Consider the following 21,966-nt stretch of genomic DNA (forward strand, 5'->3'; position numbering starts at 1 on the left):
GACAACAACCTTTTCCATAGCAGCCCTTCACTTTTTAAGTAGGGCTGCGCTTTTCAAACGCAGCCCTTCACAACGAAGGGCTGCGCTTTTTACCTAAAAACGCAGCCCTTTTAAGCATGAAGGGTTGCGCTTTTAGAAAAAAAACGCAGCCCTTTTGACCCGAATTTTTTTTTTTTTTTTTTTGTATTTTTTACTCCTAAATATATCTACTCATGTTGATATTGTTTAAACAATCCAAAACAGAAAAGATTGATCACCAACTCTAAAGGTGGATGCTAGAATTGCACACCCAAATCAACTTGACAATGCCTGTACAAGAGAAGCAGAAGACATTACAATACCCAGTTCAGCAAAGCATATAACATATAGCATAGGAAAGTTTTAATGAATAATAAAACCCTTCATTTGAGATATTGCCAAAGCTAAAATTTTGCACAGAAGAAAGCAACTTCTTAACCATTTGGAGAATATCTATAATAAATTAGTATAAAAGAAAATCAAGAAAGATTAAAGGGTGAGATTATTATTATTATTATGCTTCCCATGATAACCCTCCAGAATTACTGTAGAGCATATAATATATGCATTAATGATTAAGAAAAAAGGAACGAAAATAGAAAAAAAAGGAACGGAAATAAAAACAGAAATTAACAAAAATGAACAAAAAATGAAAAAATAACCCTAAAATTATAGATCTGAAAATGAACTAATTTGAAAATGAACAAATCTGAACATTAACGATGAAGAAAATAACCCTAAAAAATATGAAAAATATTAAAAGAAAATGAAAAAAACCCCCTAAAATTATAGATCTGAAGAGTTAATTTCATTCGAACATATAACCCCCTACTCTTCTGCCATCTTCCACAAACAGTGATTAGCAGCAACATAGTTTCTAGGAAAAACTCCACTAAATACTATCTTACAACCTCTTAAAACTTCATGTTTTGTTGTTTTTAGCACTTGCCTCACATCTCTAACAACAATATTTGCACAATTATTATCATAAAATTTGTGGAGTTCGACCAATATTTTATCAGTGAAGGAACGATGAGGAACAACAGAGAACGACGGACGAACGCCGACGAACGGAGAAGGAACAAATTGAAGCCGGTGTGAGAGAGAAACGAACGCCGACGAGATGGGGGTGAGAGAGAAGCAAACGGGTTTTTTTGTGAGGAGATTCTTGCAACTGAGTAGGAGAAGGTGAAACGCTCAAATGTTGCTCATGACCGTACATTTTGGGATTTTGAATTTGATTTTCTAGGGTTTTGAAATTGCATCAATTACAGAGGAAATCGAAGGGATGGAGATGGGGGGTGAGAGAGAAGCAAGCAGGTTTTTTGTGAGGAGATGAAGAAGAGGAGATGAAATGGGATGAGAGAGAGGGGGTTTCAATTTTCAACAGCGACATATAATAGAATTGTAGGGAGCTTAGCAGGCTAGGGCTAATAAATAAAGAATTTAAGGCCCAATAGGGCTGCGCTTGACTAAAAAACGCAGCCCTTCTTACAGTGAGAAGGGCTGCGTTTTTTAGTCAAGCGCAACCCTTTATCTAAAGGGCTGCACTTTTCTTTAAAAACACGGTCCTTCTGTAAAAAAGGGTTGCGTTTTATTTAAAACCACAACCCTACAATAAAGAAGGGCTGCGTTTTGAAGAATACACAGCCCTTCCAGCGCAGCCCTTCCTTTTTTCCCCTAGTGAGCTCATAAAGCTCCTTTAATTTTGTTTGTTTGGATTAGTTTTGATTGTATTAACATTTGGCTATACTTTCTGTTTTAATCAATGCACATTTTCTCGTTAAAAAAAAAGTGTGAGAACTTCATATAAGCAGTGGCAGATTTACCTCATACCACGCTGGTGCACGTGCACCAGCAATAAAAAAAAAAAATTAAAAAAATTTCAAAAAAATAACGCACGCGGACGCTGTCACAATTCTCACAAACGTTTTCTTTTCTCTCACTCACAAATTCACAATAGCAGACTTCTTCTCTCTCATAAAACCTCAAACGTTTTCGTTGGTGGCTTGACTGATTTCGTCCGGCGACCTCACCGGCGGCGCCTTCGTGGTGGCTTCGTCACTGCTGGTGGGCTGGTGGCTTCGTCCTTCGTGGGAGATTCGTGGCTTCATTGGTGGGCGTCCCGCGTCTGGGCGATTCGTGGCTTCAAGTACGTGGTTGGAAACTCGGAATTCGTGGCTTCAAGTGGTCGGAAATCGGATTCCTTGGTGGACGACAGTGGCCGGATTTCTTGTTTTACTCTAGGTACATCTTAATCTACTCAATTTGCTTGATTTCTTGTTTTACTTTATAGATTAGGGTTTATCAATTTCATGAGAATTGAAAAATAAATTGCAATTTCAGTTGTTATAGGTGTTTATATATCAGATTATGTAATGTAGAATTGTTATAAATGTTGATTTTGTTGTTGTATTTTGATTTGTGTGTTATAGGTGTTTGATTATTGAAATTACATTATATTTAAATTGAGTGTTATCACTTTATTGTTGATTTTGTTGATGATAGTTTATGGCTTATGAGTTACTCCCTCTGTCTTTTTTTATTTGCTACAAGCACTTTTTCACAAAGACCAAGGAGGGAGTGGGGACCATTGACATAAATGGAATTAACAAAAAAGCAAATAGGTAAATTGTGGGACCTATGTATTACATATGGAAACATTTACAAAATCAAGAAGGAAGTGATGGCAAATTTGTAAATAAAGTGTGGGACCTATGTACTATATATGGAAATATTTGCAAATGTAGCAAATAAATTGAAACACCCCTAAATGGCAAAATGTAGCAAATAAAAAAAGACGGAGGGAGTATGACAAATTGACATATGTTTCATTTGGTGAGATACATCAAATTTAGTTCAATTGTTACTTGATTTTCAGATTTGATAATGAAGAGAAAACGTACTCCAAACAAAATGCAAAACATTGCTAGTTTCTTCACTAAGAAAAATCCAACAAAGCACAAACTATTACAAATTTGTTGATGTCTTTTGATTTTGTATTTGTGGCACATTTGATGGTTGGGATCTTTGGGATAACAAATAACTTGAATGTGGCATTACAAAAACGTGATCAAGACATTGTAAATGCAATGCGAATGGTTAATGTGACCAAGATTAATTTGCAAGAGATGAGAGATGAAGGATGGGATTCTCATATGGAGAAGGTGATTTCTTTTATGGCTAAGTATGACATTGAGGTTCCTAGCATGGAGGGGAAATATGTTGTCCCGGGGAGAAGGTTGTTTAGAGGTAAGGGCCCACAAGTGTCAAATTTACATCATTTTCGAGTGGAAGTTTTCTTGAGTGTCATTGATCTTCAGTTGTAAGAACTTGATAATCGATTCCCCGAGATAAGTAAAGATTTACTTGTGTGTATGTCTTGTTTGAATCCAACTAATCGGTTTGCTTCTTTTGATAAAGCAAAATTGATTGAACTTGCAAAATTCTATCCAAATGAATTTTCAAGTTCAGAATTGATATTCTTTAACCATACACTTCAGAATTTTATTGTTGCTATGAGATCGGATGAAAGGTTTTGGAATTTGAAGACTCTTAGTGAGCTTTCAATGAAACTTGTGGAGACGGAATTGTCTGAAACTCACGATAGGGTCTACTTGCTTTTAGAATTGGTGTTAATTCTCCCCGTTGCAACGGCAAGTGTAGAAAGGGTATTTTCTGGAATGATGCAAGTGAAAGACAAATTGCGTAATAGTATGGGAGATCAAATGTTGAATGATTGTTTGATTACTTATTTAGAGAATGATTTGTTTTTTAATGTTAGCATGAATGATATTATAAATCGATATCAAAACATGAAAACTCGTCGTGAGCAATTGTAATCATTTTTACTAGTATTTGGTTGTATTTTGTAGTATAATTTGGATATTTGGTTTTTCTAGTACTATTTGGTTGTATTTTGTATAATTATTGGTTATATATTTATTTTCTTTTCGATTGAAATTTAGTTTGGAGTATTTTTTATTAAAAATTATTTTGATTTAGTGAACGGTAATTAATGGTGAACCACCATTAAAAAATTCCTGGATCCGCCACTGCACATAAGCGGATAAATATATCAAATAGGTGTGTAATTTAACACAATGTAAGTTTTTAAATGTTTGGTTATGTTTAAACCTGGGTTTCACTTATATAGATGGGAGCATATACCACGATTACCACCCCACATGTACCAAGACTTTTCGATGACTCATTTTTAGTAAACGTGGATAGATACATGCCTTTGAAGTTTAGGTTAATGATTAAATAGTTAATCATATATTGCATCTGACATGGGATGCAGTCACATTAGGCTATAGTTTAGATTACTTTATAGAGTTTTGAAGTTATTTTAAAATTTGCACCCCCTATAGCCGTGATGCCCGTGAAGCAAGATATAGTTGTAGTTAGTAATATATTTAGGGAAGGGGGTCGGAGCGGAGTGTTTGTTTTCTTTAGGTTTGTCAAGTCATATGATGTGTTTAACTGTTTATATAACTATAAACGTCAGATTACAGGACTTTCTCTTGAAAGATAATGTCACAGCAAAGGTCCTCCTTAGGGTATATTACTTAGCTTGCCGCCTTGCCGGGGAGAGGGGGGTTGGGTGGGTTTCGATTTTTGGAAAATTCCCCGATGCCAGAAACACGCATCTTTATTGTTTTATGTCTCATTTGATTGTATGAGGGAGGAAAGAGTACATGTGACACCATCAAATTTGTTTTCTCTTGGATTATATATATATATATATATATATATATATGATGAAGTAACCATAAACTTCCTAACTATTAGTGTTGAAATGATGAAGATGTTGATTTAATTAATTCTGAATCAAAGAGAAGAAGTGAAGAGAAAACTCTCTCTAGAAATATTATTCTAAAATCTCTCAAATGATCATTACAACACTAATCGAGATATATACAAGACTAAACTAAGCGTGTTAGATAAGCTAAGCAACAAACTATAACTAAATATATATACAACAAACTAACAAACTACTTTCTAACTAATTGAAAGTAATAATATTACTAAGCTGATGTGGCAGATCAGGATGAGTATCCTGATCTACAACCCCTCCTCAAGCTGGAAGTCTAGAAGAGTATGGAACAATGAGACCCAACTTGAAAGTAAGTAACTTGTGTTGAGCAACACCCAAAGTTTTTGTGAGAAGATCAACAAGTTGTAGATGAGAACTAACATGATGCTGTGGCTATAAAATCAGTTTGCACATTTTCTCCGATGTAATGAACATCAATATGCAAATGTTTAGTCCTTTCATGAAAACAAGAATTATCAGCAATGTGCTGAGCAGTCTTATTGTCACAAAATAAAGGAACAGGAGTAGGAACCTTGATAGAGAGATCAGATAATAAATTAAAAATCCAAGTCAAGTCACTAGTAGCGTGACTCATGCTTCTGTACTCAACTTCAGTTGAGCTCTTTGAAACTACTTTATGCTTCTTAGTTTTCCATGAGATAAGGGAAGTACCAAGAAAAATACGGTAGCCTGTAAGAGACCTTGTCGTGTCAAGACAATTACCCCAATCTGCATCATAGTATGCATGAATCTGAAGAGTAGTATCTGCTGAGTAGAATGAATAAGCCATGATGCAAAATACCTTTGAGATACCTGAAAACATGTTGAGCAACAAGAAAATGTGGCACTCTAGGTGTAGAAAGAAATTGACTAAGTTCATGAACTGCAAAATATATATCAGGCTTAGTCATGTTGAGATATAAAAAGTTTGCCAACAATCCTTCTAGACATATCTGGATCAGAAAGAAGATCACCATATGCTGGACTAAGCTTCAATCCTTTAGGTAAAGAACATTGTGCCACTTTGTAATCAGTCATAGCAGTGTTATGTAAAAGATCAAGGATATATTTCCTTTGGTTGAGAAGAATATACCATCCTTAGTTCTAGTGGCCTCAATATCGAGGAAGTATTTGAGAGGTGCTAGATATTTTATAGTAAACTCATAATGTAATTGAGTTTTCAGGTTTTGAATATCTTGAAGATAAGTACCAGCCACAAGTAGATCATCCACATAAGCAACCACAATGATAAATGATGACCCATTCTTCAAAAATAAACAACGAGTATTCATAATGAGAATGCTGAAAACCAAGCTTTAAGAGAAATTTGGTTAACTCTAAGTTTCATTGTCTGCAACCTTGTTTTAAACAATAGATAGATCTTTTCAATTTGCACACTTGACCAGGTTTGACTCTTTTGTAACCAAGAGGTGGTTGCACGTATTAATATTCTTTAATAAAGACATGAAGAAAGGCATTTTAGATGTCCAACTGATGAAGCTCCATGTTACAGGCTGAAGCTAAAGATATAACAGTTCTAACTATAGTACACTTAGCCATAGGACTGAAGGTATGTTTAGAGTCTTTACCTTTAATAATCAGTCTATCTCCTCTAGCCACAAGTCTTCCTTTACACCTTTCAAATGAACCATCAGGGTTAAATTTTGTCTTAAAAACTCATTTACAACCAATAGGTATAACATTGGGTGGTAAATCAACTATATCCCAAGTTTCATTCTTCTCTAAGGCTTCAATTTCTTTATCCATAGCCTCAACCCACCTAGGATCAGTTTTAGCTTGAGCATAGGAAAAAGGTCTAACAGTGGATAAAACATTAGCAATATTGACAATGAAGGCAAATGAATAAGTTTAGGACAAGTGTAGTCTACATTAAAAGAAGAAGAAATAGAAAGAGGAAGATTAACAACAAAATCTTGTAATTTGACAGAAGCTAATTTGACTCTAGTAGATCTTCTTAATATAGGTGGGGGAGAGAAATCAACAACAGGAGAATTAAGAGAAGAAATAGGTGACTGGTCATGAATATTATCAGGAGAAGAATGAATAGGAGTAGAAGTAGATTGAATAGAAGGAGAGGGTGAAGTAGTGTTTGTAGGAGTAAGAAGAGAAGTAGTAGATGGAGTAGTAGTATGAAGAGTAGTAGGAGAGAGAAATGAAGGTATATCATCCTTATGGAAACTAGGATTAACCATAGTACCAGAAGAAATACTAGGTTCATCAGTTCTAGATTGTGTTTGAAATGGGAGCATATGTTCTAAAAACTTGACATCTCCGCTAAGAAAGATGTTATGAGTGTCAAGATCATAAAGTTTGTAACCTTTGTACTCAAATGGTTAACCTAGGAACACACAATTCCTAGCCCTGGGTGCAAATTTGTCTGAAGTTCGATGAGTGGCGTAACACAAACAACCAACCACCTTCAAATGATCATAAGAGGGAGTTTGTTTCATCAAACATTCATAATGTGTCTTCTATTCAAGTATAACAGTAGGCATAAGCTTTATGAGATAAGTAGCAGACAACAAACATTCACCCCAAATTTTATGTTGCAAATGAGCATGAATCTTAATGGCTCTAGCAGTCTCAAGTAAGTGTTTATATATGCTTCCTTTCCATCCTTCCATTTTGCTAAGGTTTACCAGGTAAACTTCTTTGATGTATAATTCCTTTGCTAACAAACAAAGTGGTACAAGTCATCTTGTTGATAGCCAATAGCTTGAATGTGTTTAGTTGTAGGGTCCTGAAATTGATAAAAAGAAGAAGTGAATACAACAAGTCAGTTATTTTGAGCTAATAACTTGCTAACTGACAGAAGATTATGTTTGAAATCAAGGATAAATAGCACATGATGTAGTACAATGTTATCAGTCATATTTGCATTACCAACAATATGAACCAATTTGGATGTACCATCATTTAATCCAACTTTTATAGGAGTCTGTAAAGTCTCATCAGAAGCATATAAGCTTTTTATTCCAGATCATATGATCTGTTGCTCCGGTGTCCACAATCCATAAAACATGGCATTGAATGAACATTAGAAGCAGTAATACTACCCGTAAAATTCACAGAAGAATTAATGTCTGAAAAATTCTAAAAACTCAAAGTTTTCATCATCTCTTTGTACACAACTTGTACCAAGACCGAATTGACATTATTGTGTGAATGTGGAACCTCATAACCAACACCATAGTCCAGGGGAGTATCAGTAACATAAGTGTCATTGTTCTGAGTAACATGAGCAGTCATTTTACTATTTGTACCGCCTCCATTGGACTTGTTTTTCATGTTAAGAAACCACTCTGAATAGTTGCAGAGAGTTTGAAACATTGATCCATAGTATGACCAACTTTCTTGCAATAATCACATTTTCTGTCATATTTATCATACTTTGGCCACTTTCCATCTCTCTTAATAGCAAAAGAAGGATGAGAGTGTTGAGAACTTCCTTGAATAGAAGGTTGTTTCAAAGAAAAAAAAAATGCACTGGTTTGAGAAGAATTTTCATGTTGCACATTCAATCTAGTATGTCTTTCAACTTGAAGCAACATGTAGTAAGCTCTATTAACATTTGGAAGTGGATCCATACTCAAAATATTAGTACTAACACCATCATAACCTCAATCTAAACCAATAAGAAGCTGAATTAGCTTTTGTTTTTTTTATCAGCAGCAAGGACTTTCTTCAGAATTCCACATGAACATTTAGCTAATGCTCCATAATAACAATCAAGAAATCTATCTAATAACTGAATTTCATCCCAAACTTGCTTCAATCTTGAGTAATATTGAACAATTAAATCTGATCCTTGTTCAATTGAAGATAAATGTTTATGTAATTCAAAGAGTTGTGGTGCAGTAGATTGACCATACCCCTCAATATTTCTTCATACAGTTGGTTTGTAGACTGTTGTAGAAGAAATCCTTCAGCAATTACCTTCTCCGTAGAGTTTAACAGCCATGATTGAATCATGTAATCAAATCTGAGCCATTTTTGCAACTCTTCAGAATTAGATAAAGGTCTTTTAGTAGTTCCATCAATGAAACTCAGCTTATTTTTAGCTCCAAGAGCCAAACGAATCGATTAATTCCAAGTCAAAAAGTTATGTCAATTTAACTTTTATGCTCCAAGATGTTGATCAGGTAGATCTCCTGATCCTAAGAATTATTTGTCAGTATATCCAAGAACAGAAGAAGATTGAGAATTCTAATATTATATTGATAATTGCATTTTCATTAGAATTCGATATAGCCGGCAAAATTGACTCATACCCGTTGACCCGACCCGGAACCCGTTTATCACCCGAAATAATTACCCGAAACCAGAAATAACCCGACTCGAATGTGACCGAACCCGAATCTACCCGACCCGGAATTGACCCGATAATGATGACTACAACCCGACCCCGATCCGAAAAGTTGTCATATTAGTTACTTTTTAAATAAATTTACGGAAAATATTGTCATGAAATATTATATATGATTCAGCCATTGTCCATTAATTATTTAATTTACTCTCATTAGTCTTATATGTGTTTTATTTATTTGCGAGATTGAAAACCCGATCTAATCCGACCTGTTTTAACCCGACTCGATATGACCAGAAATCTCATGGACCTGTTATTAACTTGCACACGAACGAACCCGACACGACCCAAAGAAATAGTTGATCCGATTATGACCCGACCCGTTTTGACCTGTTTGCCACCTCTAGAATTCGATCTAATTTCAGCCATTTTTGCAGGTTTGATAGAAAATTGCGGAAGAAAATAAAAATTCTAATGAATTCTAGATGAAAATCTACAAGAAAAATTGATCAGAAGAAGAATCTAAACTAGATTCAATCAGAAATGATTGTAATCTTGCAAGATGATTGAAAATCTCGATGAATTTGAGCTTGCAAATACCATGTGGAAATGATGAAGATGTTGATTCAATTAATTTAGAATAAAATCGAAGAAGTGAAAATAGAAAACTTTCTCTAGAAATATTATTCTGAAATCTCTTAAATGATTATTACAGCACTAATTGATATATATATATAAGACTAAACTAAGCACACTAATTGATATATATACAAGACTAAACTAAGCGTGTTAAAGAAGCTCTCCTGAGTATCTATGGCTTTCTCATTACTCGGGCAAAAATAATAGCCAAAATAACCCAAATGATTAACCCAAAAACTATAATACTAGAACACCATTACTAATAATAACCCGAGATTAATTACTCGGGTAAAATTTAAGGACGAACAGATTAAAAAAGCTCTAATAACTTTATAACAACTAATGGAACCCTTTTGGGTGCGGTGACTGATGATTAATGTTGCCATGACGTAGTTTCATCGTGCCATATAGGTTATAGAGTAATAATTCTTGTTTTTGGATTAACAATAATGCGATTTGAGTCAATAATTATAATTCAGTTAATAATTAATGTTTTGAGAATAAATATAGTTATTGATAGGCGTGTCGCGCCCCTAACAAAAATAAATAACCTCCTAACTATGTAGTAGGGTAAGTCAGGGTCGATCCCACAGAGAAAAAGTTGGTCTATGATTAGCACTTAGATAATAGTAAGACTAAAGGAGATCAATATCAAGAATAATGGAATAAACTACGCTAAATCAATATCAAAATAAAAGACTCTAGAGTTAACTATCCCCACTAGCATGAATTGATACAATAATAGTTCCTACCCCAAACTGATTAATTAAATGTTCACAAGAAAAAGTACACCCTATAAAATACCATAAACCTCTCCTGAGTATCTATGGCTTTCCTAATATGCACTCAAGCCTACTCCCATGAAATCATGCAAATTAAAGACATTAAACGCGACACTTTAACTTCCTAACAATTCATTCTACCAACTCCCGTGGAGAACTTTAAGTTATGCCCTTAATTGAAATATTCAAATCCGTCAAAACCCAACTCCCGTTGTGATCAAGACAATGGAATCATAACAATACTAGTTATTCCTAATCTAATATTGGAATATGCACAGTCAATTAAGCAAGAACAATTAAACAATTAATTTGAGAATTTAAAAGTATAATCATGAATTAATTTACACTAGGGTTCAACTGAACCATAGATTATAAAACTATGAAAGTACAATTGAAATAAATATATAGAAGAATAATAAAACATCATAATGGAAAACAAGGAGAAGAGAAGAAGAAAAGAGATACTTGAACTAATGGAAAAAAGGTGGAGTCTTGAAGAACAACGAAGATCTACAAGTTTCTCTCTCTAAACCCTAAGTATAAACTAATAATGATGATCTATTAATATCTAAGCTCCTGAAAATAAGGTTTAAAGTCCTATTTATAAGTTAAGAATAATATAAACCGACAAAAGTTAAGTCACGTGGAAGATACGACATTACAACAGGTTGCATGGGCAAGCAACATCTTGCACCGGCATGTAGGGCTGTGCACGGTCGGGCGAAATGTTGCCCCGTCCACTAGTAGAATTAATGCTATTTGCTGCGGTGATATTGCTGCGGTTTTACCTATACGCAACAATATAACACGCAAAAAGAAAAGAAAAAATAGAAATTGACAATATTGCTGCGGTTCCCGCCAAAAACCGCAGCAATATTGTGTAACGGATTAATTTTGAACAAAATGTGGGGCCCAGGCCAGCTAATATTGCTGCGGTTTCCACGTAGGACCGCAACAATATATTTAAAAAAATATTTTTTTAATATATTGCTGCGGTCCCACATGGAAACCGCAGCAATATTAGCTGGCAAAAAAAAATAACGGGCACTAGTTCTCAGTTCTCACATACTCTCTCTCACATATTTCATTATACATTCTCTTAGTCTCTCTCTCTCTTCTCACATACTCTCATACTCTCTCACACTTTCCGGCGACTTGGGGTCTCCACTTCTCCCCCGGCGAGTTTATCTCCGGCGAGTTTATCTCCGGCGACTTGGGTTTCTCCACCGGCGAGTTTATTTCGACCGCTTCTCCATGCCGTTTCGCGCAGACCACCGTTTCTCCTCAATTCGCTTCTCCATCGAAGCTTCTTCTCCCACCTCGTTTCTCCTCGCTTCTCCACCTGCGCCACTTCTTCGGCGGCGATTCTCGTACCACCTCCGGCTCTTCTCCTCCCACCGGCGAGGTTTTTATCATATTAGGTTAGTTTTTTTTAAATTTTTCTTAATTAGTGTTTTAATTTAGAATTTGGCTTAAATTATAGTTTAAAATGATTACTATAAAGTGTATATATGCTTAGTTATAAGATTTGAGTATTAAAAACTGATTTTGTGATAATTTTGCTTTAGTTTTTGTATGCCCTAATATGTTATACGGGATTGTTTATGCGTAAGTTATTGTGATGTTTTTGCAATTCTTTGTTTAAAGTGATATGCATGCAATGCCTTTATATTGATAGACTCACCAATGGGAGGGGAAGGGAAATCTAAGGAATGGTTTGGTACTTGTTGTTTGATGATAACTTGAAATCGCTTGAAAGCGATTATTGTTTGGTGAATACTTGGAATCGCTTGAATGCGATTGTTTTTATGCACATCATATTGCCTAGATACCCGTTCAAGACTTACTCATTAGGAGTAAGTCTTGAATAGTCCCCGTTTTGGGACTGTTCTTAAACGTCACATCTCACTTAGGTGGTGAATGTGTGTTGATTCTTTGATACTAAGTGAAATACGGTTAGTCATTTCCCTAATTTGTTCTCCGGGTACATATAAGATAAACAATTATCTTTATCGTGTACTTGGAGAACTAAAGGGAAATGCTGCCGAATTTCACTTAGAATCAAAGATGATACATGCATTCACTAGTGGGATTGGACGTTGGGTTAGGTTGGAGTGATAAGGACCCAATGGAAGCATGCATTGAATATTAGTTTGTTGTATGTGTTGGAGTTATGTGAATTTTAAATTGATAATAATTTGTATGTATGTGTTGGGGTTTTTAGAAATGGATCGAAGTTGGATGTATGGAAAGCGGAATACGTTGGAGTTCGTAGAAGGTGTGAATGATTTTGTAAACGTGCTGTAGAACATCAACAACTTACTTGCGAGGCTGAGATTTATTGTCCATGTGTTGATTGCTACAATGTGAATATGATTTCTGATATTAGGACCATAAGGGATCATCTTATCCGTCGTGGATTTAGGGCTGAGTATTATATTTGGTTATGGCATGGTGAGCAGGGAAAATATACTCAGGATAGGGTTAATGTTGATGTTGGCACTAGTAATTCATTAGAGATTGATATGTCGAATGTCGGGGTTGAGAATGAATTTTGATAGAAGATCATGTTAGGATTGAAGGTGATGATGTAGTAGGTGATGAAAATGACAAGGAGATAATAGTGACACGAGGATGAAGATTTGGTGATCGAATAGGTGAGATGTTGGAAGGGGCTCGTGACCATTTTAATGAGCGGCCACAAGTGTTTGACAGTTTGTCTGAAGCTGCTGGAAACCCCTTTATCCAGGGTGTACAAAATACACTCAATTGAGTGGGGTTTTAACTCTTTTCAACATAAAAGCGAAACATAATTTGACTGATGATGTAGGCTTCACAGAAATCTTAGAAGCTTTACATGATATGTTTTCTGAGGGTAATTTGTTACCAAAATCTACCTACTATGCCAAAAAATTAATGTGTCCTTTGGGTTTGGAATATGAGCGCATCGATGCATGTCCGAAGGATTGCATGTTGTATCGAAATGAGTATGCGGACCTTTATGAATGCCCGAGGTGTGGTAAGCCCTGCTACAAATTGCCGGATGGGGTTGTGCCCGGACCGGGCAATACTGGTCCTTCTGCGAAAGTGTTGTGGTATCTTCCAGTTGTGCCAAGGTTTAGGAGGCTCTTTTCTATAAAAGAAGATGCACAAAACCTAAGATGGCATGCTGATCGAGAAAGAAAGAGGGATGCTTAGGCATCCAGCAGATTCTCCTCAATGGAAAGCTATCGATTCCAGATATAGAGACTTTGGTCAGGAAGCTAGGAACTTGAGACTTGCATTGTGTACGGATGGAATGAACCTTACGGTACTTTGAGTAGTCAACATAGTACTTGGTCTGTTCTTTTAGTGATATACAATCTTCCTCCATGGTTGTGCATGAAGCGGAAGTATATTATGTTGTCTCTTTTAATTTCTGGCCTAAGCAGCGGGAAATGATATAGACATATATCTTGCACCTCTCATCGAAGATCTCAAAAAGATGTGGGACGAAGGTGTTACGATGTTTGATGCGTATTCTAATGAAGATTTCAGGCTTCGGGCTATGCTATTCTGTACTATAAATGATTATCCTGCTTATGGGAATTTATCGGGGTATAAGATCAAAGGGAAAAAGGCATGTCCCATATGTGAGAATGGTATGGAGGCTACACATTTGCCACATTGTGGGAAACATGTCTATATCATTAATAGGCAATTCCTACATAGTTCTCATCCATATCGAAAGAAAAAAGCACCATTTCACGGGTTTGTTGAAAATGCTCCAGCTCCTAGACCGTTAACTGGAAAAGAAGTTTATAATCGTGTTAAGGGGATGGGAACAGTATTTGGTAAGGGGGTTAAACCTTCGGAAGACGATGGTGTCATTTGGAAAAACATTTGTGGATTTTGATTGCAGGTTGCACGGTCAAGCATAAGTACGCACGGACGTGCGGGCGAGGCAACGACTTCAGCTCAACTTTGAACAACTATAACTTTTGATCCAGAGCTTTGTTTTGCACATTTAATATATCGTTGGAAAGCTCTTGAAGTATAAATTCCAACCCATTAGATTTACCTCATTACCATTCTTGTATTAAAAGTTATGGGTAAAATGGTGCAGATGTGTCATATTTCGCACAAGTACACAAAGTAGTGTGTATCTTCTTCACTTCTAATCCGTTTTGGGCACATGATATATCGTGTTGAAGGTAATCTATGTGTCTTAATCTTCATGTCCTTAAATGTAAGTCCAAATTACCTAAGATTACATCAAAATACCAAACAAACCGTGAACGCATAGTAACTTATGAAAAGGGACCTAAATATGCATAAATGCAATGTAAATGTTCCAATGGTACATGAAAATGCACCCTTATATGCAAATAAATGATGCTAGAATATGCAATTATCAATTAGAGAGTAGTTAGTAGTTATGGTTGTGTTTATATTTATGATTTTTGCTTAATGGTTTTGGTTTTTGAGTTAGAAGTTATAGTTTTCTAGTTTTTTATTTTATTTTTGGAGGTTATATGGGAGTTCACTCATGGTACACCCGAGTGTACCAGGACCATGGTACACCCAGGGGTATTTTTGTAATAAATTAGAACTTTAGGTGCTCATTTGACACCAAATTTACTCATATGGGCATTTTGCTCATTTACTCATTTGCTCATTTTGCTCATGTTGTAATAAAAGTGTTTGCTCATTTTCTTAAATGAGTAGAAATGTTTGCTCATTTGCTCATTTGTTCATTTTGCTCATTTGCTCATTTTCTTAAATGAGTAGAAATATTTGCTCATTTGTTCATTTTGCTCATTTGGAGAAAATAGTCTTGGGTGTACCATGAGCATGATACACCTAGTGATATGGATGTAACTAGTTGTGTTTAGCCTCCTTGTGAAGAAGAGTCCAACCTAGTTGGTTTGTTCTGATCTTGGAGGTTGTAGTGTGTATTTGCATTGTTGAGCTTATATATTTGAGTTCACTCATGGTACACCCGGGTGTACCATGAGCATGGTACACCCAGGGGTATTTTTGTAATAAATTAGAATTTTAGGTGCTCATTTAACACCAAATTTGCTCATATGCACATTTTGCTCATTTACTCATCTGCTCATTTTGCTCATTTTGTTCATTTTGTAATAAAAGTGTTTGCTCATTTTCTTAAATGAATAGAAATGTTTGCTCATTTGCTCATTTGTCCATTTTGCTTATTTGCTCATTCGCTCATTTTGCTCATTTGGAGAAAATAGTCTTGGGTGTACCATGAGCATGGTACACCCAGGTATACTATAAATATTCTCTTATATATTTCTCTTCTTACTGGTTCCAAAAAAAAAAAAGTTAGAATTAAGCTCTCTTCGAGGAATTGGTATACTCCATTGCAAATTTGTTCCAATATGTCATTTGTTCCAATTTGGAGAAAATTTCTTACTTTAGTTACGACCCCAAATTCAAAATCCTGTATCCTTCTTATCGGTAGCCCAACCAAGATTTGGGAGATTAGAATATAGAGTTTGTCTTGTAAGAGACCGCTTATTTATAAATTTAAATTAGGCAATGGTAAGCTCAATATTTAAATAGAATTAGCCCAATAATGACTAGGTTAATTTCTTTCGATGACTAGTTTAATCCATTTAGTGACTATATCTACTTTTATATTAAAACTAGTTTTCCACCCGTGCAAAAATGCACGGGAAGAATATTTTTTGATTTAATTTTTTATATCAAATAAGAATGTGTATATATTATATTATACATGGTAAAACACTGCAATTTTACATGTAGCATTTATTGAAGAGGAAACACGAAAAAACCCTTTTATCTCAACGAAGTGAATGCACATCACAAATGAATTATTAAATGACAATAATAATAAGAGTATTTTAAAAACATTTTGAACCACGTCTTTGTACTATACATTTTGGTAACATTTGAGTTTTCACGTTCTTTATCAGCTATTAATGTTTTTCAAACCCTTTTTGCTAATAACTCTTGATATAACAATATATATTTAAAATTATATAATACGTCCCTTGAAATCATGGTATATCTATATTTATATAAATATGTAATGAAATAGTATAAACATAAAAGTAGAGCAGGCAGCCAGCAAGTTGGGCTGGCAATCAGTTCAAGTTTGGTTGGATTTGCTTTCGGGTTTACTACACATTTAATAAACAGGTTGAAATACTCAACCCTGACCCGACCTATTTGATAAGCGAATTACCCGTTGAACCCATTTAATCATAATTAGTACTCCCTCTGTTTTTTATTGTTCTCACTTAGAATCTTGGCACTATTCATACTTAGAGAGAATCTTCTCAATGTTTTTCAATTTATAAGAAAAAATATAGTCATGTGTGATCTTGTTTGATTCGTCTCAATTAGTACAGTATTAATATTCAATCGTTATAATTTTTACTAATATATAATGAAAGATATTTAAGTTCAAAAATGTGCATTGGGAGATGTGCACAGGAAAGTGAGAAAGATAAAAAAAACAGAGGGAGTATTATACAAAAAATTAATTATTTTCTTAAAAGTATATATATGAGAGAGTTCACTGTTGAAAGTATGCATGTTTAATATTTCTTATAATAATTGTGACCAATTTTAGCAATATTTACTTTTTTAACCAAATTTTAGATTAATCAATATATTTTTCGAGAATTTTCTAATATATGTAAGTTAATAAAGTCAAAGCATGTCAATTTCGAGTCGAAAATGTCAACCTCAACCTACCTGTTTAATCAATGGGTTAGAAAATCGGTCAAAGTTCCAACCCTAACCTGCTTATTTTGGGTTAGTTTCGGGTCGTATTTCGTATTGAGTTAGCTTTTGCAAACCCTACATAAAGTAGTGACATTATAATTTACATTGTATAGTAAATGTAAATTAAAAAAAAAATTAAAGAGAAAATATATTTTTCAATTTAGTGTATTAAAAAAATAACATATAACTCATCTTATCAAATAGACAATAAATTTCATGTATATCGTAATATATAAATTTATATATATTGTAATGTATAAATTTTTCTTCTAATATATACCTAAGAAATGAATATAGAAATATCAGTTATTAATGTTCATCAAACCCTTTTTGCTAATAACTCTTGATATGACAATATAATTTAAAATTATATAATACGTCCCTTGAAATCATGGTATATATATTTATATAAATATGTAATGAAATAGTATAAACATAAAAGTAGAGTAGGCAACCAAGTTGGGCTGGCAATCAGTTCAGGTTTGGTTGGATTTGCATTCGGATTTACTAAACATTTAATAAACAGGTTGAAATACTCAACCCTGACCCGACCTATTTGATAAACGAATTACCCGTTTAACCCATTTAATCATAATCATTATTATACAAAAAATTTCATGTTATTGTAATATATAAATGAAATATATATTGTAATGTATAAATTTTTCTTCTAATATATACCTAAGAAATGAATATAGAAATATCCTACACGATATTATGATCTTGTAATGAGAATTGTATAAATTAAAATGGGTTTAACCTTAAACAAAATAACTAAATGGGCTTGTTATCTAAAATGATATAATATTGTATTAAGAATAGTCTAAAATTGGCTTACAACCCGTGCGATCACTATACTGAAATATAAATTATCTATAATAATCAGTATTATTATTATTATCCAATAAATGATTAAATGGTACTAAGTTAATAGCACATACATTGCTTAGGTTAATTTATTAATTTGAGTAACATTTAGTGTCAAACTTGTTCAAACTCGCTTTAAGCTCACATAAATTTTCTTACAATGAATCTAATTGTTTATATCAATATTGTTACATATTAAAAAAATATCTATTCCCCCTAGATAGCATGGTTTTCATTTGCGGGTCAGCAAAATATATCCTGATAATTAATATTAATAACATATATCTAAGAAAAAATATGAAAACCCAAAATATTTCAATTTAAAAATGAATATTTTGTGATATTTACATTAGAATCATGAAGTGATCTACACAACTAAATATTGAAATAATTTAAGAAAGATATAAATGAGAAATAAAATTAGATGGTTTTTAAAATTTGTTACTATTGACTTGCGAAATAATTTACATCTTGACTATTTGAGAAATAACTTATATTAAGATTATCTGGACCCGTGCATAATGCACATGGATTTTTTTTAGTTCTCAAATAGTTTTTCTTAATTCCAAAATTATTGGAATGACTACATTTAAAATTGAAAGATTAATTATAAATTGTAAATTTATATTTCATGATATAATCTTTTCATTAGGGCTGTCAAAATTAAAGCTGATCCAATATGATAACCCGTCTCGAATCTAACCTGAAAATTTCGGATTGGGTTAAAATTTTCAACCTGAAAAAAAAGATGGGTCAGCCCAACCCGACCAGAAAAAATAATGGGTTAGGTTCAGGTTGAATTTTTGAACCTCAAAACAATCGAATAATCTGACTTTGAAGTGGGGTCAAATTCAAGGCAGGCCAACCTATGTTTATCTAACTTGTATTAGATCAAACTCGTTTCTTGAATATTCTAAATTTGATTAAGTTGGTATTTGAATTCAAGACTCACTCAATATGTTTAATTATTGCAATGATTAAATTTAAAATCAAGTTATTTTGGGTTGGTTTCGGGTCAACCTGAAATCGAAAAGGTCGGGTTCAAATTCTAATTTTCGACCTGAAATCATAATCAAGTCAAGTTTGGATTAGGGGTTAGTGACCCGAAATAGAAATCAGGTGAACTTGAAATTAATCCAACTCGAACTTATTGCTACCCCTACATTATTAATATAGACAAATGACACGTAAAGATAATTATTGTATACTACAATAATATCTAATAATAATGTACTCTACTGGAGTAATAATTAAGCAATATAAAAAGTTGTGAAAATTATCAATCCCGCAACTCCAAAATAAATTGTCTACATTATAAATCAAAATCTACGACTACGGGTAAGTTACATAAATGGTAATGTAAAATGGTAAGTTATATCAATATTAACATTGTTTATTATTAGTTAGCAACTGTGCCAGAATTATACACGAACTAATATGATTGTAAAGTACTTCCATTTGCTGAGTGATATATAATAACAATAATATCTAAGAAGTAAATTAATATTACTATTTTAATAATTAGATTTAATAATATAAAAATATTTAGTAATAAAAATAATGATTGGGTTGGACCGCGAAAATTACATCATAAACCTTCTTGACGCGATTTGATTGGTTTATGGGCTAAAAAAAGTGGGTTTATTTGTGCTTTGACCTAAACCATGTTCCTCCTAATAATAATAGTAATAATAATGAGTAAAGGTATAATAAACAAAATAATATATAGAAACAATAATAATAATAATAATAATAATAATAATACTTAATAGTAATGATATATATTTAAATAATAATAATAATCATAATAATAATGATAATAATAATAATATTTATAATAGTAAGAGTAATTAGTAAAATAAAAATTATATCAATATAATAATAATATTTGACAAAATGGTTATAAAAAGAATGGAGCTGAACTGAACTGAACTGATTGGAGCTGAACTGAACTGAACTGAACTGATTGGAGCTGAACTGAACTGAACTAAAAGTAAGCTGGGGAGAACAGGCCCTTAGTTAAGACATATTTAATATGAGATTTTAAGGTATTAGGTTAATTTGATGAAAAGAGAACATGTCATCTGTGTTTAAAAATTATGGATATTAGTACTTATAACTCAATTACGTGTTTTCATAGTTGTCGAAGGTTAACCGTCGAAAAAGAAATAAAAATAATAATAATACGAAAATAGGTCATTTGGATAGTAACTGATAGTGATAGTATGCGAATTACATTGGTTGTTATAAGAAATACAATTGAATGGAGTTCCATTCTCTTTCATATTTTCGAAAGAACATGTACCCATGTGATGTTTGTCTTTCAGTGTACACCTTCTTTTTGTCTTACAATATGTGCATCGCTATTACGAATAGAGGTTGCATAACTAAAAACTGTTTAAGAAGGTAGATCAAATTAAACAACATACCGTTAGATATTAATTGGCATAAAAATATAGTTATTATATTAATTGGCATAAAATATTAATCGTCGTACCGTTAGATATATCAGATAAAGGTTGAGTTTGCTCCTTCAGTACATAGTTACTTGTTGATGTCAAAGGTTCACATGATATGAATTTTATGACAGAAACAAAATCTACATTATTACATACTGTGAAATAGTATTTAAAATTCTCAATTGCACTTAAGTACTTAACCCAATTACACTTAAAAAAAACATGTACTTCTATACTACTTAACCCAATTGCACCAAATTAACCCAATTTTTAGTATGCTTAAAGACTCCTCATATTTTCTTTTGCTTAACCCATTTCCACCTATACTTTCAATCACATTTATGCTTAGCCCATATTCTTCACACAATTGCAATATATCACAATCCTTTAATGATAAAGTGATCTATCATTTGTTGCTTAACCAATTTCTATTTGCACGCATATCTTCCTATCAAAAAACACTCAATCCTCTTTTTACCTCTTCACATCCAAGAAGCTTCACAACCCAATAATGGCTCTTGTTCACAACCCAATTTGTGAATTTACATTTTCTTTCCCCATAATTTTAGTACGCAAATTTGTTGTTTTCTAAACAATGAAGGCATGCAATTCAAGTTTCAAAGGGTGAAGCAAATAGAAATTCTTTAAAAAAATAGAAAGCAAACAAAAGTTGCATCAATGGCAAAAAATATTGAAGATATATTCATCACCAAGAGGTTAAAACAACATGCGTGTTGGTTATGGTGGAGGATTGTTCACTTAATGGCAACGCAAAGGACAATGGAGGGTAATATCAATGAGATCCAATATATGTTCCAAGTACCGTCCAAAAAAGTAAGTTTTATCTTTCATTTTCTTACTGACATTAAGGTTTAAGGGCCTGTTCTCTTCGGCATAAAACAGCTGAACTGAACTGAACTGAACTGAACTGAACTTATCAAAGCTGAACTGAACTGAACTGAACTTATCGGAGCTGAACTGAACTGAACTGAACTTATCAGAGCTGAACTGAACTGAACTGAACTGAACTGAACTGAACTGAATTGAATTGAATTGAATTAAATTGAATTGAATTATATTACATTGAAATAAATTGAATGTAATAAATATATAAATAATATTTTAAACAATAATAATATGAATATTAAATAATAATTATAATGATAAGTAATAATAATGAATAATAATAATAGTAGTATTTTGAATATCTTTAAATGATAGTTATAAATAAATAATATTAATAATCATAAATTAATAATAATAATAATTAATGATAGTAATGATAATTAATAATAA

General features: G+C 33.1%; 1 protein-coding gene across 1 annotated transcript; it reads left to right on the forward strand.

The window, feature by feature from the left end:
- Positions 1–3,035: 3,035 nt before the first annotated feature.
- LOC104892747 (uncharacterized) lies at positions 3,036–3,860 on the forward strand. The gene is made up of 2 exons (XM_010678731.1): positions 3,036–3,270; positions 3,442–3,860. The coding sequence occupies exons 1-2, from the start codon at positions 3,036–3,038 to the stop codon at positions 3,858–3,860; spliced, it is 654 nt and encodes a 217-aa protein (XP_010677033.1).
- The last annotated feature ends 18,106 nt before the right edge of the window (positions 3,861–21,966 follow it).

This window comes from Beta vulgaris, chromosome 5 (assembly GCF_026745355.1).
Source record: "Beta vulgaris subsp. vulgaris cultivar EL10 chromosome 5, EL10.2, whole genome shotgun sequence".
Lineage (NCBI taxonomy): Eukaryota > Viridiplantae > Streptophyta > Magnoliopsida > Caryophyllales > Amaranthaceae > Beta > Beta vulgaris.

Bases quoted from the DNA above. Each gene is read 5' to 3' on its own strand.
- LOC104892747 (XM_010678731.1), top strand. From the start codon at position 3,036: ATGGTTGGGATCTTTGGGATAACAAATAACTTGAATGTGGCATTACAA. The intron at 3,271-3,441 runs GTAAGGGCCCAC...CTTTTGATAAAG, and splicing joins GGGGAGAAGGTTGTTTAGAG to CAAAATTGATTGAACTTGCA.